The sequence below is a fragment of the Nyctibius grandis genome, chromosome 1 (genome assembly GCF_013368605.1).
Source record: "Nyctibius grandis isolate bNycGra1 chromosome 1, bNycGra1.pri, whole genome shotgun sequence".
NCBI lineage: Eukaryota > Metazoa > Chordata > Aves > Nyctibiiformes > Nyctibiidae > Nyctibius > Nyctibius grandis.
The window spans coordinates 102,023,479-102,045,204 of NC_090658.1; the positions used below are offsets into that span (position 1 = coordinate 102,023,479).

The window sequence follows — 21,726 nt, forward strand, 5'->3', positions numbered from 1 at the left end:
TACACTTAAAAGACCTGAGGCACACTTAAAAGCTGTGCAGTGCAGTGAGTCCTATACCACTGGAAAAACTGACATGGTCTTCAGATAAGTTCTACTTGCTTGACTGTAGCAGCACCAAATCTTGAGATGAAAAGAAGAGCTGTTTCCTTAGAGATCTAAAAGTGAATGTGAATCCACCTAATTTGGAAAACATTTAATTGAAACTTTTCTGTTAAATATATCATTCGTATTTCATTACTTGTTGATTACCTAAAACAGCTTCGGATCTTTTGCTTTGCTTTGTACAGTGCAGTCTCCAAGGAGATCTACTTCAGTGTGTGGGTAGATGGAATAGGTGCTCATAGTGTGAGAACAGACTGGAGCTCGGTGGCTTACAAATTGTTAGTCTCTCTTACTTGCACAGTAGTGTCCTGCTTTTGTTGTTAGAACAGACTAACTTCCACTAGTGCAAGTAGTGCAAGAAAAAAAAAGGCATACTGAAACATTAATATTTTAAGGACTTGTTCTCCTGGTTCACTGAGAAACTCTAACATTTACATGTTTTATACTTTTATTGCCACATAACCTTCATACATCTTCTAGTTTGTATTCTTTGCATCAGAGAGCATCAAACTTTTTTTTAATAGTTCCTGTGTTCTTTCCATAATCAAGCCAAGTATACTGGAGATCTGTTGGTGCTTATATACCCTGATTTAGAAATTCTCTTTTGTGTTGTGTTGAGGTACAAGGATTATTTTAGTCCAGGACAAATGTTGCTGTATTTGTTTTGTTGCCTGGAAGAGAATATAATTTTCCTCCTGGGATCATCTGTAGAAATATCCATGTATACAAGAAAGTGTTTCTTAAATGTTGGCAAACACTGGGAAATAATTTGTCATTTGCCTTCCTGCAATTTTGTCATTTCACTTACTGTATTTTCCAAACTGTATTCTGCTGGTGTAGCTTGGCCACCTGGGCTTGAATTATTATCAAGCAGAAGTTTTGTTATCTTGAAACTAATGTGTTTGAATTCTGCAGTAAAACTAGGGAGAAAAGGAAATTTTTGTCTACATGTACTTTTCTGTAGGGTAAAACTCTCTCTGTTCTTTCATTGACCACCTTGCTATTCATTTAACTATGTATATTTACAAACTAATGCTGTAAACCAAATCAACAACCTGTTTGAGTAGACCTACTTGCACCAATACAAAGAGGCTTACAGTAGTGCTAAAATCTATTTCTGTACAGTGAAAGAAAAAGGAAATTATGTTAGGTGATGTATAATGCTTCACTGAAATCATTAGGCATGAGGTATTTTGCAGTAACTGGAAAACTGTACCAGAAATGGTTCCAAAATGAGAGCTTTCAGTCTGGATAAACCACTTGGCAGGTTCCCAAGTAAGCCACAGCCTAGAGTTGAAATACTGTTTTCCTTTTCTTTCAGAGAGAACACCCCGAAACATGAAAGGAAACTTTGTCTAAAGTTGTTCTGCATAGAACATGAAACACTAAATTAGAAAAAAAGTAGGTCTTTGTATAGATGAAAGTCAGATCTGCACTGCAAAGAAGTTAGAATAAAAAAGTTTGAAAACAGATGTGTTGAAGAAGATTGGCTTCCTACGTTTATTGAAACTCTCATAAATCTTTTCATTACCTTTGGGACTAAATTGAGGCATGCCTTTTTGGGCAGGCAGAATGGAGTGTGAGGAGAGGTGGGGTTGGGCATGTCTGTGTGTACAGCCACACTGCAGGCTGCTTTGATCTCCAAACAGATCTTGCTCAGCTGTTCCATGTGGAAGCAGTCTTCCCCCTCTTCCTTCCTTCTCAGAAGGAATTTACATTGACCTAGAATGCAGCAGCTATGGCAAAGCAGTAAGTTTCTTCTCTACTGCTGGGTCACTTCTGCCTTAACAAAATCCACACTACAGTCTGCACACAGCAGGCAGTGTACAAGTAAATTGAACAGTTACTGTCTTTGTTTCACCTACACCTGCCGTAGGGGTTTGCTATGTCGCTGTAACATCAAATCAGTGGAAAAGCGTGCAGATGACCTGAAAGCTCTAATACTGAACATCCATCTCATCTGGCACTTCTACCGATTATGTTTTGGAAGGGGAGAGTGATGGTACTACAGTTAAAGGCAAGACAGACAAGATAAAGCCAATAAAATTACTCCTTTCAGTCTAAGGTAGTGTCAGACAGCATTGCTTTTACAACTTGGCTGAATAAGGCTGCTAAAAAAATAATGAATTGTGCAACAGATTATACATTTCTGAGTTTTCAATTAGCCACCTCATTAGTTCAATCTAGATAAGTTTGCTTACTTGATTGTAACATTCTCTTGCAATTTCATGTGACTGAACTGGTTGTGTGCCTACAACACCGAGCCCAATTAAACCACTTTAAAATTATTGCTGTTACTGCAATTCAGATTTATTATAATTATTGTTGTTGTTATTATTATTAAATGTTAACACAGTAAATATTATCTTAAAAATCAATTGGAAAGTACTTTTCTATGACCATTCAACATTAGATACAGCCTAGTGCAAATGTTTAAACTGATCATTATATATAAGTGGTATTTCTAATTTGGTACTTTGTAACTAATATAACAGTGGTAAATGTTAGGAAATAAGGGAAAGGAATAGGTAAGATGTCTATAGAGATACTTCTCCATTTCATATTTTTACATTCTTCTATCAGAAAAATCAAGCTAAAAATAAATAAATTACATTAGCAAAACTGTGGAGAGGCAGAAAATTACTCTGCTTTGTGAATCCTCAAATTAAAGAGTAATTACATTGAAATGTCTGGTTTTCTAATTCCTCCTCTGATGCTAAATGAAGATTAATCTACCTTAATTTGTTAATAATTTTAGCCTTTAAATATTCTTCTTGGTCTGTTATTTGTTGATTTTTTTTCCACCGAACTCTAGACTTAGCTACATGATTCCCAAAAGGAGCCATGGCAAGGTGGTTTTGTGTTAATATAATTGGGAGATGGAGAAGAAATTGCTTTCCTGTTCCTGTTTTGTGGCTCTCATTGTTCCTCCTAAAACCTCACATTTTGAGAGAGCAGAAGTTAACAATATTTATGTTCACCTTGCTCATTCTCACCTGCAGACATTGTCACTGCCTAATCTCAGACTCTTATCATGCACAGCAAAACAGTTCTTTTCAGGATAAGGATTTGAATCCAAGGCCTTGAAACAGCTCCCTCCTCATGCCCAACCCTCAGGGGCAACTGTTAAGATGCTAGACTATACAAATGCAAACACTGCAACCGATCCACTGGCTCACTGTGATTAAGAAGTAGAATCAAGTAAATATATTCATTCCAGGCTTATGAAGTAGAAAAGCTTAAACTCTCTGGTTCAAGAAGTTAGAAGGGTTTCTTGATGAACTTGCTGTTTGTGTTTTTAGTATCCTTTTACTTTATGCCAAAATCACAGAATCACAGAATCACAGAATGTTAGGGATTGGAAGGGACCTCGAAAGATCATCTAGTCCAATCCCCCTGCTGGAGCAGGATTACCTAGACCATATCACAGAGGAACGCGTCCAGGCGGGTTTTGAATGTCTCCAGAGAAGGAGACTCCACAACCTCTCTGGGCAGCCTGTTCCAGTGTTCGGTCACCCTCACCGTAAAGAAGTTTTTCCTCATATTTATGTGGAACCTCCTGTGTTCCAGCTTGCACCCATTGCCCCTTGACCTGTCAAGGGATGTCACTGAGAAGAGCCTGGCTCCATCCTCATGACACTTGCCCTTTACATATTTATAAACATTAATGAGGTCACCCCTCAGCCTCCTCTTCTCTAAGCTAAAGAGACCCAGCTCCCTCAGCCTCTCCTCATAAGGGAGATGTTCCACCCCCTTAATCATCTTTGTGGCTCTGTGCTGGACTCTCTCTAGCAGTTCCCTGTCCTTCTTGAACTGAGGGGCCCAGAACTGGACACAATATTCCAGATGCGGCCTCACCAGGGCAGAGTAGAGGGGGAGGAGAACCTCTCTTGACCTTCTAACCACACCCCTTCTAATACACCCCAGGATGCCATTGGCCTTCTTGGCCACAAGGGCACACTGCTGCCTCATGGTCATCCTGCTGTCCACTAGGACCCCCAGGTCCCTTTCCCCTCCGCTGCTCTCCAACAGGTCTGTCCCCAACTTGTACTCATACATGGGGTTGTTCTTGCCCAGATGCAGGACTCTACACTTGCCCTTGGTATATTTCATTAAATTTCTCCCCGACCAACTCTCCAGCCTGTCTAGGTCTCTCTGAATGGCTGCGCAGCCTTCCAGTGTGTCAGCCACTCCTCCCAGTTTGGTGTCATCAGCGAACTTGCTGACAGTGCACTCTATTCCCTCATCCAAGTCATTAATGAATATATTGAATAGAACTGGTCCCAGTACCGACCCTTGAGGGACTCCGCTAGACACAGACCTCCAACTGGACTCTCTCCCATTGACCACCACTCTCTGGCTTCTTTCCTTCAGCCAGTTCACAATCCACCTCACTACCCGATCATCCAGACCACACTTCCTCAGTTTAGCTGCGAGGATGCTGTGGGAGACCGTGTCAAACACTTTACTTAAATCAAGATAGACCACATCCACAGCTTTACCATCATCTATCCACTGGGTTAGCCTCATAAAAGGCTATCAAGTTGGTTAAGCATGACTTCCCCTTGGTGAAGCCATGTTGACTGCCCCTAATGATCCCCTTATCCTTGATGTGCCTAGAGACAGCACCAAGGACAAGTTGTTCCATCACCTTTCTGGGGATGGAGGTGAGGCTGACCGGTCTATAGTTACCCGGGTCCTCCTTCTTGCCCTTTTTGAAGACTGGAGCGACATTCACTTTCCTCCAGTCCTCAGGCACCTCTCCCGTTGCCCACGACTTAGCAAAGATGATGGAGAGTGGCTTAGCAATGACCTCCGCCAGCTCCCTCAGCACCCGCGGGTGCATCCCATCAGGGTCCATGGATTTATGGACATCCAGATTGCTTAATTGGTCCCTGACCCAGCCCTCATCTACCAAGACAGATTCCTCCTCTATCCAGACTTCCTCTGAGGGGTCTGGGGCTCGTCAGGACAGCCTCCAGCAGTATAGACAGAGGCAAAGAAGGCATTCAGTAACTCCGCCTTCTTTTTATCCTCTGTCTCCAGGTCCCCCACCTCATTCATCAGTGGGCCTACATTGCCTCTAGTGTTGGTTTTACCTGCAATGTATTTGAAGAAGCCCTTTCTGTTGTCCTTGACCTCTCTTGCAAGGTTTAATTCCAAGGAGGCCTTAGCTTTCCTAGTTGCCTCCCTACATCCTCTGACAACAGACTTATATTCCTCCCAAGTGGCCAGCCCCTCCTTCCATGATCTGTACACCCTCTTCTTCCACTTGAGTTTGCCCAGCAGTTCCCTGTTTAACCATGCAGGTCTCCTGGTACCCTTCCTTGACTTCCTACCTGCTGGGATGCTCTGATCTTGAGCTTGGAAGAAGCAGTCCTTGAATGGTAACCAACTATCTTGAGCCCCCTTACCTTCTAGTACCCTGTCCCATGGGATTTCCCCTAGCAATTGCTTGAAAAGGCCAAAGTTGGCCCTACTGAAGGGAATAGACTTGCCTCCACTCACTCCTTTCCTCTAGGTTATTGTTTTCCACCTGAGAGGGGCAGAGTACAGGGGTCCCTCGATCCTGGGAGCTCTCCGGCAGGTGCTCCCATTTTTGTTGCAGGGAAGGCAGAGCCTGGCTCCACCAGTCTATCTCCATTTCAGCCTCCCGAATGCTCCTAAGCCTTTCTATTTCAGCTTGAAGCCTTTCAGCCTGGCTTTGCAGCTGTGCCGCTTGGCCGAGCGGATCATCTACCTGCTCACAGCGCACACAGCCCCTTGTCACCACAGAGACTCTGTAGCATTCCCTGCAGCCTGTGACCTGCACCATCGCCTCCTTCCGTGGGAGCTCTGTCTGGGTTCCCACATCCATTTTGGTCTTCTTCCGCCGGGTAGATACCATTGTTCTTTCAATGAGTTGGGAAATACCTGCTGGTGATACCCCTGGTTCCCAGCTCCTTGGCGCCTTCCTCGCCTTGTGCACTGGGAGGGAGTCAGCGCCCTCCCCAACGAGCTGCAAATGGCTGTGGCCTCCCCCGCCCTGGGACACACCCAGTCACTGCTGACTCTTCCTGTACCCTCTGGGCAGGGACTAGTCCCTGTCCTCCCAGAGGCTCTTTATCACCCGATCAACAGGGGGTGGTGTTACGCCCCCTCCTCTCCTGATTCGTTGCCGGGAACTTCTGGGTCCGGGGGGAAGCAGCTCGGGGCTGCTGCTCGGGGGGCCCAGAGTATGAAAACCGCCCGATCTCGCCCTCACCCCGCACTGACCTCAGTCGCTGCCGCCGCTGCCGCTGCTGTCGCTGCTGCCGCTGTTGCCGACTGACAATACAGCATTTATTTTTGTAATTCAGTTGCAGCTTAGTGGACTTTATTGTCCAGCCTCCTAATTACTTTAGTAAATGAGAGCCTAAGTTGTGAATGCCTATGAAATCCAATCTTCCACTGAATATCACATATTTACTTTTGCTGCATCATGACCTGCATCATTTTCTTATCTTTTTCTTAGTATCATGTTGCTCCTAAGTCTTCATTTCTTTCTTTTTTTTCTGTTTTTTTTGTGTTCCAGTAGCTTATTAACCACTTGTTATGCTGGACAATATTCTGTACATTTATTTACACCTGCATGACTGTTTCATATTTTTTTTTTTAACTACATATATATATATGCACTAACCCCCTCCCCAAAATTAAAAAAAAAAACAACAACAACAAACCAAAACCAAAAGTATTTTCTGACAAGAAAATTTGGAGAAACACTGGATGTATTGACCACAAATGATTGTGTATCAAAATTAAGAGAGGCATAAAAACCAGAATGTAAATATATTCCTCTAAATATGATTTAGAGATCTTGCTAAATCCTAGGAAGCAGACTGAAATTAATTCCAAAACAGCCATCTAAAAGGGTCAAATCAATGTTTTCTACATTAAAAGCATTGGTGGAAGGAAGTCAATTGATCATTGGTTGATTAACCAGTTGACACACTACCAAATTAATTTCTCCATTTTATGCGATATTTAGGAAAGCATTCGTAAACAGCTGAAATAAACTTCAGCAGCGTATTACCAAAACTTTAGCAGGAAGATAAACTTACTTCTCGGTTTCATAGGAACACAATAGTAGTACCTCTGAAACTATTTTCTATTTTTTATTTCCACATTTATGCAGGAGGAACTTACTTTTACAGGGAAGGTATTGATAGACAGAAAATGAGAAATTTCAGGAACTACCTTTAAAACCTATGAAAACAAACTCAGATTAGAATTCAGATTAGATTTACACAATTCTGTAAATTATGCATCTATATGTCTAAATAATAATAGGAAAGTCTAATCAAAATCTCATCAAAATCTCCTAGGAAAGTAATAAAAATTTGGTGCATACACAGTGTAGCAATACATAAACTATATTATTTATATGAGCACATTAAATTTAGTGTGTTTAAAACTACAGCTTGCATTTCACATATAATATTGATGATCTATTATCTGTTGCCATCCATATGACAAATTAGTCTGCAGTGTTATCCAGATGGAAGATTCCTCTTCAACTGACTAAATAGGACACACACTGAAAAAGTCTGAATATTTGTCCAAATTAAACTTTCATAGCCAATTACTCATCAAGTATTTGTCTGATCCTTTGGGATAAGAATGTTAGTTTATGTGTTCAAGCACCATTGCAGAGAATAAAATTAAATTCAGCTGGCAGAAATAAAATTAAAGTGACTGAAAATATGTTGATATCTCATAAAGCAAAAAGGTGGCCTTAGAATGTTGATAAACGTATGAATTACAAATATACAAATAAAATATATACATATTTAGCTGAGACTCACTGTGAAACAACAGAAAATGAAGCTATTGGATCGCATTCATTTGTGTAACCAAACAGTTCTCATTACAATGAATAGCGTATGATCTCTGGTACATTAACATGTTACGAAGAGTCTGAGTTTCCAAACATATTCTGACAGCTGCCTTTTTTCCCCTGAAAACCAATACTTTATTTCATTCACTCCTTTTGCCAGTTCATTGGACTTGAATCAAAAACGTGAAAGCTAATGTTCAAGTAGACCTTCTGTGGTACTTTACAGAACAAATATATTAATGAGTGAACTTCAAAAGATTTTTACAAGTCCTTGCTTCATTAAAATTTGCAATAATATGTGTCACAGTGACCTTAAAAGCAACCAGCTTTTCAACATCAAATATAATAGTGCATTATGACAACTCCAGTGTAAATTATGGTATGATATTCGAAGTCTACTTCAGATTTTTTTCTGTAATTGGGAGAGACTGAAAAATATAAATTAAGATATAAAGGATCTTCATTTCCCTCCTAGATAGGACTTTTTTTTTAAATAGATAAAACTGGTGTTTTTGCAGGAAGATCATATTTCCTGTCAAATATGTTGAGCGTGAAGAAAATATTAGATAATAGATTCCCAATTTCTTCTATTTCAAATTCAGGAAAAGAGTTAAGCACCTCTGCATCATTTTGAATGCAGGTGGTAAAATACATCCAATTAGGTATTAGTATCAATTAGGAATATTCTTTTCACTTCTAAATCCAATGCACGTAGGAGCAAAGTAATAAATTTTGGAGATTAAACTAATCAAACAGAAAAAGATAAATAACTGGGTTGTTTCCAAAACTACTAAAAACAGGTAGTAAAATGATAATTTTGTTTGTGGATTTGGACTAGCAACAACTAGATTGTTTGGAATTTTTTTCATCACCCAACTGCTTGACTATTTTTTATACCTTCTGTTGAGGTACTACTGTGATACCTGTTTTCACAAAATCTTGAACTGAATATGAATAAATAGTTTTCTTTTTTCCTTTCTCATGTCAGTCTTTTCCACTTACACATCTGGTCTTAACTTTACATGTCTATGTAATATCCATAAAAAATAACAGAATTTAATAATTATATGGCATCTCTCGTCTGGACAGTTTATCATGCTTCATGGCCATTAACTGAAAAAGCTTCATCTTATTCTGTGAGACTTGTGATTTTTCACACCTACACAGGAGTTGGCCAGAAATACTGAATTCTCATCTGCTGTAAACTCATGCAGTTATAACTTTGTTGATGTACAGCAACTGAGGGTCTAAGCTAAAAAAAACCCAGTGATTCTTCCTCCTAAAATGTGAGGTGAGAAGAGGAATAATGAGGTCAACAAAACAGGAATATGAAAATAATTTCTTCTTCTTGTGGCTCCCTGTTTCCCAAAGCATATGAACATCAAACTTCTTTGCTATGGTTTTGTTTTGTCAGACATGCAGCTAACTCTTGAACTTCTCAGTATTTAAGGAATGCTAAAACTATCAACATATTTTTTTTCCTGAAATAAAAGTAATAACATGTTTACATTGGGTTGATCTACTTATTACAGCACAGCTGCCAAAAAAGGAGGGTAACTTGATCTCTATGTACTAGGTAATGACAATTGCTATATGCTTCAGATAACTATGGAATCATTAATTTCCTTTATGTTAAATGGTGTGCATATCTCTTCTGTCATGCAATCTTAGCAGTGATACAGAAAGCAGAACAAGTCGCATAAAAATTACAAGCTGAATCAGGCCAGCAGGCATCTAGCTCAATATCCTCTCTCTGAGCAAAACCAGTCACAAATACTTTGAAAGGGATATAAAAAACAGGGCAACTGTAATTTTTCCCAAAGTACATTACTTCAACTTCCACCAGTGAGATTAGGATTTCCTGAGCTGTGGTTCCATTATAGTTGCTGGTCTGGGGGATTGGTTTTCCTGTCTTTTTCTTAATTTTTCATGTTTTTTTTTTTAATATTTTGACCCATGTAATATCTTGTGGCAATAAATTGCCCAAAACAAATATGCATTCTGTGAAAAGTAATTAATCGTTTCCTTTTGCTTTTCAAGCCTGTGACCTCACGGTATCATTAAGTGCCTTTTGGTTTTGTGTTACAAGGCACAGAGTGGTCATTTCTTGTTCAAATTTTCCTCTGCATATTTTATCCATGTTGAATAGGCCTGATCTGTTTCTCACTCTGGAAGCCATACCATCCCTTTGATCATCCCTGCTTCTGTTCTGTCTTTCATTGTACCTTTGCAGAGGCATGTTACCAGGCTGCTTGGAAAATTCAGAAGAGACTTAATGGCATCATCTGCTTTATTTCCCAGAATTTTTTAAGCTCTTTTCATCTAATACTGCTCCATTTGTATGGCAGTTTCCTTCAATGAAAATGAAATTATGTCCTGCTCTTAAGGATTACTTATTTGACCCATTGCCTCTCAGTGCTTCCTCTGAGTCTTCACGATTAAATATACTTTCTGCTATTTGAAGCCCCTAGCAATCTGCAAAGTAAGAGATTAAGTCAGTGATCTGAATTCAGATCTCCCAGATGACAGCAGAGAGCATTATCAACAAGGCACCAGGCTGGCCTGATAAAGAAAAACTTGTGCATTTTATTCCACAAGGAATTTTTGCCTTATAACGTAGGAGTTCAGTTACAGCAAGCAGAAGGCTTTTGTGCGTTGAAACAAATGAATGAAAGCAGCAAGGGTGAGATTTATTTTGTTTCATATTTTATTGTCTGGAAACAGCTGAACTCACCTAATCAATTATTTCATAGATTTCTAAAGTTACAGTCATTGAGGAAATGGTTATTGTATTTCTGTACTATTGTACGTGTGTGATGCTTTATGAAATACCCAAGTCAGATTTTGTATGTACCAGACATAATCCCTGGGAATTTTCTGAATCATATTTATTTCATTTTGATTTTCTTCCCACTGTGAATATGAGATAAAAGAATGCATTACTCTCAGGTAGTTAAATTTGGTTTCCTGGGAGATTCTGTGAGCATGAGATGGATAGAGCAAGTCATGTATTCATCAGTCCCTTGATATTGCTGCTAAACTAACTTTTTGCCTGCTGGGAACACCTCCATTCTTGCTAATACAGAAAAGGTTTGCTGCACTGGTCAGCAAAGTTTTTATCATCTGTGTTTACACTATATTCTTTGAGTGATGGAAAAGAAGAACAAGCATAGGATCTGTCCAGAAGTTTCAGATCTCTTTCGTAGGATGTTTACCACTTTAATTCAAAAGTACAAATAGCAAATTCAGAGTTTAAGCCCTGACTAACTATTCTGACGTCCTGTTCAGTTCACATCTCTAACATTTCAACTCAGAACTAATGTGTTAACGTGTTTTTGCGTAAAGAAAATCCTCCATCAGGCCATTTGGTTCTGATGCACAGACATCAAGAGTGAGAATTGTTCAGCTAACTTCAGATATTGCCAGTGTACATGTCTACAGCTAAACTAGTGACCCTCAAGTCCTTTTAAAACAAGTGGAGAGAAATAGGTGGGTTTAGGTCATGATTCATCTGGCCTTTTTAGATGTTTATTAGAAGGTGAGGAGAATCACATCCTAGGATTACCCATTTCTCTTCATTATTAAAGAGGACCAAGGACTTTCAATGCAGTTATCTACCCTGTGGATTGGAGACCGCTTGGTCAGATGTTTGGTCACATCTCTGCTACCAGAAGATGAGTGCATTACTTCCCTTTCTAGAGTTTTGTGGTGGTTTTTTTTTCTGATACTTATCCTTACTATTGAAAGTATTACTTATTTCTCATTTGAATTTACTTAGCAATGGCTCATGCAGTTGATGGGTCTTACTATCTTCAAGATTAAAAAGTCTATTTTTAATAGAATTCAATAGAATTTAATAGAATTCAGTACTAAGACAAACTTGTCACAGAAAGCAAACAATGCAAATGGAAAATTAGAGATACGAGTGGAAACAGACTGATTCCAGTTTACTAGCAGTGGAAAACTGTATTCTTCCCCTTACTGCTGTTTGTTTTCTAAGACAAAGTCAAATAGGATCATAATAGAAACTTGTTAATGTTTTCTCAACATTTTCTTGGTATACTATGTGTTATTATGAAAATTGTAGTCAATGATATCCCAGATAGCATATTTATTTCAGTAGAAAATTCGAGCCTTCGGTTAAGCAGTTAAAGTATAATTCTTAGCAATATGTGCTGTTCGGGGAATCCAAGACAAAACTCTGTAGTCTCTGTTATTAATTTTTGCACGTATTGTATCTTGAATTACTTGTAGTCTCCTTTTTTACCCTTAAAATGTTAGAAATTTTTTTATTTCTTCCAGTATAATTGAGACCTGTAAAATGGTTACGTTACTTATAGGTGATTATGCCTTGTACTTACAAAGTCACAGAATCACAGAAACAGAATGTTAGGGATTGGAAGGGACCTCGAAAGATCATCTAGTCCAATCCCCCTGACGGAGCAGGATTACCTAGATCATGTCACAGAGGAACGCGTCCAGGCGGGTTTTGAATGTCTCCAGAGAAGGAGACTCCACAATCTCTCTGGGCAGCCTGTTCCAGTGTTCAGTTACCCTCACTGTAAAGAAGTTTTTCCTCATATTTATGCGGAACCTCCTGTGTTCCAGCTTGCACCCATAAGTCTTTTTTATAAAGTCTTTTTTATATATTAATTTTGTTTATCATTGTATTATTTTGCTTCCTGATCATTGATACATTTAAATGTCTAAAGATGAAGCTTGTATGCAGATAGGGACCTGAGTTTGATCAATTTAGGTTTTAGACATGCAATATGTTCTAAAAAATACAGTTTGGGGACTAAAATTTGTTAACCCATTTTGCTTATTGAAGCAGGGACATACTCTGAGTCTAAAAGAACTGTATGGCTTTGAGAAGTTGTGCCATATTACTTTTCTCACTACCCTCTATTGATATAGTGTCACATTTGTCACTGTTTCATTGTAGTAACAGCTAATATCTCAAAAAGTTACAGTCTGCTCAAAGACCTTAAATGTAGGTCAAAGAATTATAATGCAGTTCCTTTGCAGAAATTCTCCATAGTACAAAACTGCTGTGCTGGTGACACCATTACGTTCTCTCTGCTTCTTGTGGGGGACATAGCTGGTAAGTCCCTGTTGCCCTTCAGTTTTTCCTGAGTGCAGTGGTCTCCAAACTATTTTGATCATGCACCCCATCAGTAAAAAAATTTTGAAGACACCCCATCAATATATGTGTATGTATTTAGTTCCAAATTACATATATTTACTACTGTAGTTCTAATATTTTTCTTCCTGCACCCCAGTGAATTGTCTTGTGCACCCCCTGGGGTGCATGCACGCACTCCACTTCGGAGACCACTACCCTAGTGGAACAGTCCCCTGGGGTTGTGAACAGAGCTGACAGTGTTAGATAGTGGCCCCAGGAGAGAATAAAGTAACCATTTCTTCTGTTAGTCTGTCCTGTGAAATAAATGAAGTACAAAATTAGTTACTGTCAACAACCATCTTAAAATATGAAGATCTGTAAGTGTTACTAGAAAGCAGCATAAAATACTCATATTGTGGTAGAGTCTTCCATGCACATTGTAGCTGGCATCGATAGTATTTCTGCTATTAGCTTATTGTAGTTCAGCATATGTCCTCTTTGGCTCTGATTCATGGAAACTACCAGTGTGCAGCCATGCTCAATTCTGCATGGGACTTTAATTCCTGCTAATTCGAAGTTTAGTAGAACAAGGGAAGTGGAAGAAGAGATTCCAGACAAGCAGCTTTGCCCATACTATTCTACCTGTGTATTTCATCACAAACCTAGATTTTAGGCTCTTAATACACAGACAATCAACTACATCAAGGAACAACAACTGATTTTTCAGAACCATGGTTCTATCTTAATATAGGTTCTGCTTGTAGATACATGCATTTTCTACATTTTTTTTCCTAAAAGTTACTTTTTATTCCAAGTTTTTTCACTTGGAATTACAAGTGTTTGTTTCAAGTCTAATATTTTGTTAATTTTTAGAAAGAGTTTAGAGTAACCATCTTTGTGTACTAGGTATGCATGCTAAACATAATTTAAGATGTCTTTTCACTGTCTGCCATTACCAATTATATGTATAAATTGAAAGCATTAATATATGTTTGAGACACTTAATGATTTCTTACGGTCCATAAAATGTCACCTCTTTTAGAATCGCGTGTCAGGGAATTTTGTATTACTATTTAACATAGCCTTGTGGAATGGATCTATAGTTATCTGTATAATGTAGCAGCAACTTGACAAGATCTTCACTTAGAGTTATGGTATTTCTTTTGTTTCTGAATTTCTTACAATTTTGATAACAATATTACACTATCAGAGATCTCCTAACACTCATATATTTATGAAATCTCTCAAAGATTATTACTAAGTTCTTCCAAAAATACTGTGAGTGCCATTAGATTGATCTTTATAAGCTTTAGAAAGAATAATGCTGTGTGTGAGGCTGCAGTTTGCTGCAAACAACTGTTTGCATTGCATCAAACTATTTCCTATTATCAAACTGTTTTCTGCCATTACTGAATTAATTTGAAATGCCGGGTCTACAGTTAGCTGAATTCTGGTAAGAGATGAGATGGAAGAAAAGATTCAAAAATGGTTTTTAGGTTTTGTTACTTTTGCCAAATCCAGCAATACTGAAAATGAGTTGCTTGTTGCTTGACAAATATTGAGCGGATTTAAAATGTGTTTCCATTATATGCAAGATAAGACAAGAATACTTAGATTTAGTGGATATTGCTGCAAGTGCCCTTGGGATGCTGGGGTTCCTGTATGCTCTTCACTGTCTTGCCATATGCTGGGCTACTTGCTTGACTAAGGCTTGCCACTGAATTACAGTTTCCTCTCCAGACCTTCTTTTGGAATTGAGTTCTCATTTGTGTATTAGTTTACGCAGAATTAGCTTTATTGTTTGTCAAGATTTAAGGAACAAGAGAATATGGATACTTAAAAACAAATTTGTAGCTACAGAACAAAGTTACAAAAGATAAAATTACGAACTAGTATGATTAACAGTAAAGATTTTCCTCTGCTATTCAAGCACTTCAGCTAGCTTGTGATGCTTGTGAGTTAGCTTTTAAGCCAAATGGAGGAGAGTGCTCTAAAGAGTTTTCATGGGTAGATTTTCCTGTAGAGAGGATGTTCTGTCACAGCACACTCCCTGAGGCTGGGAAGTTCTTCCCTGCAGGATCTGTGGCTACTCAAACCTCTCTCTCCCCTGCAGTGTGGGACATAGAAAGCACAACTGACAATGTCCTGTTTCAGTACTTCTCAACTGTCGAATTGGAATGCTTCACAGTTGATTCATCTTGTTGGGTAGGAGTTTTTTTCGTGCTGTCTTGTGCTTAAGAAGCCTTTGGTGGCTTCTTTGCTTCATTGTGCTACCTATAGAGGTTGTATTCCTTCTTCTGATCTACATTGAAGATAATCAGTCTCCATTTGTGTGAAGATGAAAGCTCAAGGAGATATCCACTGTTAGTTTTCTCTCACTTAGGCCCTTCATCGAAGGAGAGGACTAACCCCTGTGCTCTCAGTGACATCTTTGCTGATGTTGTACAGTTGCGACAGATTGCAACTGCTGTACAGCTTTAGGGCAGAGAATGACTGCTGAGAATGACTGCTTTACATCTGGCCTTTCTTTTGCTGTCAGGCTGTGGTGGATTTTTTTTAATGAATGCCCTTCAACACATGCTTGTTTAACTAGAGGTTTCATTTTGCTCTTTATTCTGAAGTCTAATAAAAATGGCAGAGAATAAACCATGAGTGATTTCACAAACAAACAAAAAATTAACAAAGTGAATAAAAATTTTGAAAAAAAATCCACATACTAGTCATGCCTATGTGTAATCATCCGTCACGAATCACAGAATCACAGAATGGTTGGGGTTGGAAGGGACCTCTGGAGATCATCTAGTCCAACCCACTGCCAAAGCAGGTTCACCTAGAGCAGGTTGCACAGGGTCATGTCCAGGTAGGTCTTGAATATCTCCAGAGAATGAGACTCCATAACCTCCCTGGGCAGCTTGTTCCAGTGCTCTGTCACCCTCAAAGTAAAGAAGTTTTTCCTCATATTCAGATGGGACTTCCCATGTTTCAGTTTGTGCCCATTGTCCCTTGTCCTGTCACTGGGCACCACTGAGAAGGGTCTGGCCCCAGGCTCTTGACACCCGCTCCTAAGGTATTTGCAAGTGTTGATAAGATCCCCTCTCAGTCTTCTCTTCTCCAGGCTAAACAGACCCAGCTCCCTCAGCCTCTCCTCGTAGGAGAGATGCTCCAGTCCTCTGATCATCTTTGTAGCCCTCCACTGGACTCTGTCCAGTAGTTCCTTAAATCCTGTGTATAGTTTTAGTTCATTAAATTAAAAATTTCTTTACAAAAATATTGCCTGACCTCAGACTGCTTTTCTTTTTGCTCATTCTTTATTCATATCCCTGGTGATGAATTTGGACAGTCTTCAAGGAGCGTTGCTTAACTAGGATGCTTAAGGCATCAGGAAGACATTCTGCCTAATCTCCATTAGTTTTACTCTACTTTTTCTTGCTTGAGTGATAATAATATCACAGCTACAAGGGCAAAAAACTTCAAAACATAATGTCAAAGGTAATTAATGCAATAAATATTGCAAATATTACGCCTTCATAGTTAAAAATTTTCTCTTGTGATTATTTAGGACAGGAGTAGTGTGGTGGAAAAATGTATATACTGCCCAACAGCATCCTCATCATAATCTCAAACCCAGTACATTTGAATATCTTCAAAATGAAGAAAATCTGTGTTTCTTATCTACAACTATAAACCAAAACTACTTCACAGGGATGTCATAGGACAAAAGTTCTGCATGGATACATCTCTAAAGATGAAAATTTGCAACAATCTTTTGAACTTTATTGCATCTTCTAGCAGTAGTCCCTCCTATAATGGTCTTTTCACTTCTGGTAATGTGCAGATGCTAGAACATTTTCATTTTCTGCATATTTAACTTGAATGTTTGAAATTAAATACATTTATATGCATGCTCTGTGAATAATATAGTTGATTACACTATTCACAGGTATTCAGAAGAATGGATATTTTTAAATGTGCTTTGCTGATTATACCGGTTTTTATTAGTTTATTTCGTAATAAATTAATAAAATTAGCTTTTGGTTATTCATTTCAGACACAGCCCTGTTTTTTCCATCCTTCGCTGGAAATTCTTATTTGGAACTACCTTCTCTGACATCTGTATCTGAGACCACAATGGCATCTGGGCAGGAAACAAGCAATCTGACGACTCTGTACTTGACAGTGAGAACAACTGCTCTAAATGGCACAGTTCTTTACAGTGAGTACCAATGATACTTGAAGCTAAGTATCAGTTTTAGCTCCTTCAGGTCCTTATTAACTTTAGTGTACATCAGCTGGCATTTCCTATTCAGCAGCAAAATGAGTCATTAAAATGCAGTAGAAGCCTTTTGGTATTCTAATGCATGATGCATTATAAAATTTGAACCATCGTTCTTTGTGTTACTCTGGAAAGTTCTTTAATTTATGAATCATTGAGCAAAGCATAACTTACAACTGAAAATGCTGCTTCCTGACAAGAAAGAACATAGTAAGCATATGACTCCAGGAATAAGTGTTACAGCTCTAAAATACAAACTTTGAAGAAGTTTTGAACAATTTATTACAGAGAAACAGCTTCTCCACAGCTGGGTGGAGACTCAATTTTTATTATAATTGTGATCATGGTTCCAAAGATTTTTTGACTTGCAGAAGTATCTTAAGTTCTGCAGATTTGCCATATTTCAACAGTATCCTTTTCACTAATCAGCAAGAAAAATAGGCTTCTCTGCCAACTGAATATTTCATTATATCTTTTAGCTTGTGATTGCTATCCAAATTGAAAACCTGAAAAGTGAGGTGAATTCTTCGTGAACCCAGGAAGAACGAGAAAAATATGTTTGTGCAATCTATGTGATAGATTTACTCTACAAAGAAAAAATCATTGTGAGCATTTTCTGTTCACTGCAGCTTCCTAGGTTTTGTCTACACAAAGAAATCTTGTTGATTTAATATAAATTATTTTGCTTAATTTTTGTTATTTTTATATTAATCTGGAAGTAATATATGTGAAATCATCTGAACTATGTAAATATTTATAAGCCAGGGTTAAAAGTAGTATAAGCTTGATGGCATTATTTAATTATGCCTTTTATTATTATCTGTATAAAACACTTTCTTTAGATGTAAAATACTTTAGCCCCAAATTGAACCTTTATGTTTACTGCTTTTCAAAACGCTATCTCAAATTCTTGTATGTTATAGCTGGGCTACTGCTGCAGCTGCCTAAACTACATGGCTGCAGAACTTGCTAAGTATCATGGGTACGTGGTGATGTGGCAGTTCTTTATGTTGACGTTTTATGCTTGTTAGGTATTTCAATCTCAAGAGGAGTTATTTGTCCTTCAAGAAGAATTCAAGGAAGGTCACAGGATGTACTTTGATTATATTTGGCATTTAATGATTTTGTTTGCTTCATCACTGCAAAATAGTTGGCTTCCTGCCAAAGTTAAAGCTTGCTGTCTACCTGTAAACCCTAATGAGTAAGCATGTCTATTAACAAAAAAAAAAAAAAAAAAAATCCAACATGGAAGTTTCTCTGCTATTCTCAGGAGGAAGTGGTGTTTTCTGAAAACCTAGATAAGTGTGCTGTACTCCTACAACCAGAGCCAAATTTGTTTCTATCACTACTTGTTGGAAAAGGTTTTGATCTCAAAGTAGCAAACTTACGAAGCTGGGAGGGATGGTGGTTGGAGTAGCTTTGAAACAGAATTTGCAATACTGGATGCTGTTTACCTAGTTTAAAACTCAACTATTTTACACATAGTGAATTTACTTATCTTTGCAAACTTCAAATTTAGTGCAAAATTTCTAACTGAAAATCAAATTCCAACTCTTTCACTATCTATGCTTTGCCATAATTACAAACAAATATAAAATACTTGCTTCTCCATTGCATTTTATACAGAAATTACACAAAGATGAACAGTATATCCTCTCCTTTTTGTTTCCATCCAGCTACACAAGGCAGAGTTACAACCTAGGCTTTAGTCAGTAGCAAGTGTTCCACACTCATTCACAATCATCATTTAAAATGAAAGTGCATTGAAAAGCATATTAAACTTGATAATTTGTTAGCAGATGTCTCTGCCTTTATTTTTTAGGTTTCTCCAATTGTCAGGTGAGAGCTAGCCCATACTTTGAATTAATGGGCCTCAGTAGAGTAGTGTTTAGAATCAGAGATGAGTGTTATCTTGATCTTTCACACTGTGATATAAGTCTGTGTGGGCTGTGGATGTTCTACTATGCTGCTTGTAAATTCTCAAATTGTTTTAAGAAACCTAGAAATTGTCACATTTTGTATTTTTAGTTCTGAACAGCTGGTATAATAAGGCAGGTAATCTGCACATACTTCATATGTCTCACAAGTGTGGTTGAGTATTTTGAGTAGACAGTGCTTGGAGATTTAAGTATCTTAGGCAACATGGCATGAAGTATGCAGACTGCCTCAAGATTATGCACTGAGAGTTTAGGTGCAGCGGAAATGATGCTGTTACCTTAGTCGTGCCTGAGAGTTTTGATCTTCACCTCCTTTAATTTGTAATGTGATATACATCCAGGTATATCATAAACATGAAGTTAAATCACAGAAAACAAAAAAAAAAAAGAGTAATTTTCAGCTTGTAAAATAATTTAACCATGCAAAAATGATGCATATATAAATTATAAATGTTTAATGTTCACTACCATAGGATAATTATTACTTCAATTTTTACCTAAATTAATTTGATCCCAATTGTGTAGGATTCTTAGTCTTCAATTTTATCTTGAATTTATGTTTGCCTTCAGTCTGAATTCTCAGACTTTCCCTGCACAGAAGTCCTCTGTGTTCTTAGTTAAGAGACTAGTTTTTGGCACATGCAGAGGTTCTTTTTTACTTAAGTTTTCATGGGTTCTAGTTCCTCTTACGTGTTTTGACACAGTATGTGTGTGCCTTAAAAAACTCCCATTTCCCACTGACATACCTTCTTCTTGACTTCCACAGAAATATGAAGAAATGTTTGCATTCCAGTTGCACTTTCCAGATTCTTGCAATAAAAATTAAAATGAAAATGATTGGTTGGAATTTCAGACAGTTGAAACATTTTCTCTGATGTTGATTACCTGACTTGAATTATTAGTCTCATAATAGAAGTTATTTTCTTTTCTAGATAATGTACTCATCCTGCATCTAAGCTAATAGCTGTTCAGCTATCAGTTCATACTTTGTGTGGAAAATTGTTAATATAATATTTTTGAGGTGTTTACAAAGATTTTGTTACAGCAGTATTTGAGCACTTGCACATTCTTTAGATCATCTATCTTTGCACTTTCTGGAAAGATCGAGTAGTGTTAGCAGAGAATCATGCATTTGTTTTCTTTCCAGTTATCCATATCTGAGATCTGAGATCTCCATGGACTGTGTCACAGCTCCTTTCTTGTCCCTTTGTGCACCCAGCGAGAAGGAAGAAAGGAGGGTCAGGATGCAGTGGTATGAGTTGAGTTCTCATCCTAACACTGAGCTGGGACAGCTCCAGGAACATGGGATAATTTTTACATGATTTCTAGCGGTCATTTTACTCGCTTTTTTTTTGTTGGTTCCCAGTAACACATCATACTTGCATTCCCATTCTGCTTGTTACCCCTAAAATGGGACTTTACCTGACTTGAAAGATTCTACTCTTCTAGTGACCAGCAGGTTTTCTTCTAAGGTTAGGTTTCTGCTAAGATAAAAAAAATTGGATTTCTTCCTGGCTGTTGAACACAGACAGAAAGTAGTGGGGGACTGCATATCTTGTAGAACTCTGATACTGTATTTAACATTAATTACATATTTGCCTTACATTTCTACTTAGTCTTCCTCAGGCTCTTTTCCCCTTTCTATAGCATCAGTTTCTTTCCCTTGTTTTTGCTCTTTCATTTTTGTTCTATGTCTCTCTGGTTATAAGATTCCTTTTCAAATAATACAAATGTTTGCTATGATTGCCCGTATTAATATCCTTATTTAGTTTTACTTTAATGTAAAATGCAGTAATATATACATTTGTAAAATAAAAATCTCTCCAGTGTTTTGTGAGTGAATGCTGTGTGCCTATACAGATTATCCAGAATTTTGTAATTTATTATTTCTGTGTGCAGGCACCAAGCTCTTCTGTAATACTGTTAGATGAACATAATATCCTTCATGAGTTCATATGCTCCCTCTGTTCTTCCTTCATCCCTGTTTTTTCCTTCTTGCTCTGTCTTTCATCTTCCATTCTAACGATTTCAAAAGAGAAGCTGCTGTTGTCAGCTGTGCTCCTTTTAATAGTAGTACAACTTCTACTGCTGCTTTTTTGAAGCTGTCCTACAGTCAAACAGCTGAGAAATGAACTGTCAGCAAAAAGTCATCTTGAGGCTAGTGCACTCACAAGGTACAAGAACTACAGAATTATAAAAAAGGGTTAATGTTCCTGACATTTTCATATTCTGCTAATATACTGATGTTAGCAATAGCTCCATAATTAAGGTTGCAATAAGTTTCACACATTCACGAAGCAAAAATTCTGTCTTTGTCAAAAGTATTTTTAAAAATAGGAAGAAAATCACAGAATCACAGAATCACAGAATGTTAGGGATTGGAAGGGACCTCGAAAGATCATCTAGTCCAATCCCCCTGCCGGAGTAGGAT

At 38.0% G+C, this 21,726-nt stretch overlaps 1 protein-coding gene across 1 annotated transcript in view; it reads left to right on the forward strand.

Moving 5' to 3' along the window:
* The window catches only part of EYS (eyes shut homolog), a 1,023,158-nt gene that overhangs the window by 807,665 nt on the left and 193,767 nt on the right, over positions 1–21,726 (forward strand). The window contains 1 exon segment of the mRNA XM_068405393.1: positions 17,134–17,298. Within this exon segment, the coding sequence (XP_068261494.1) occupies positions 17,134–17,298 (165 nt within the window).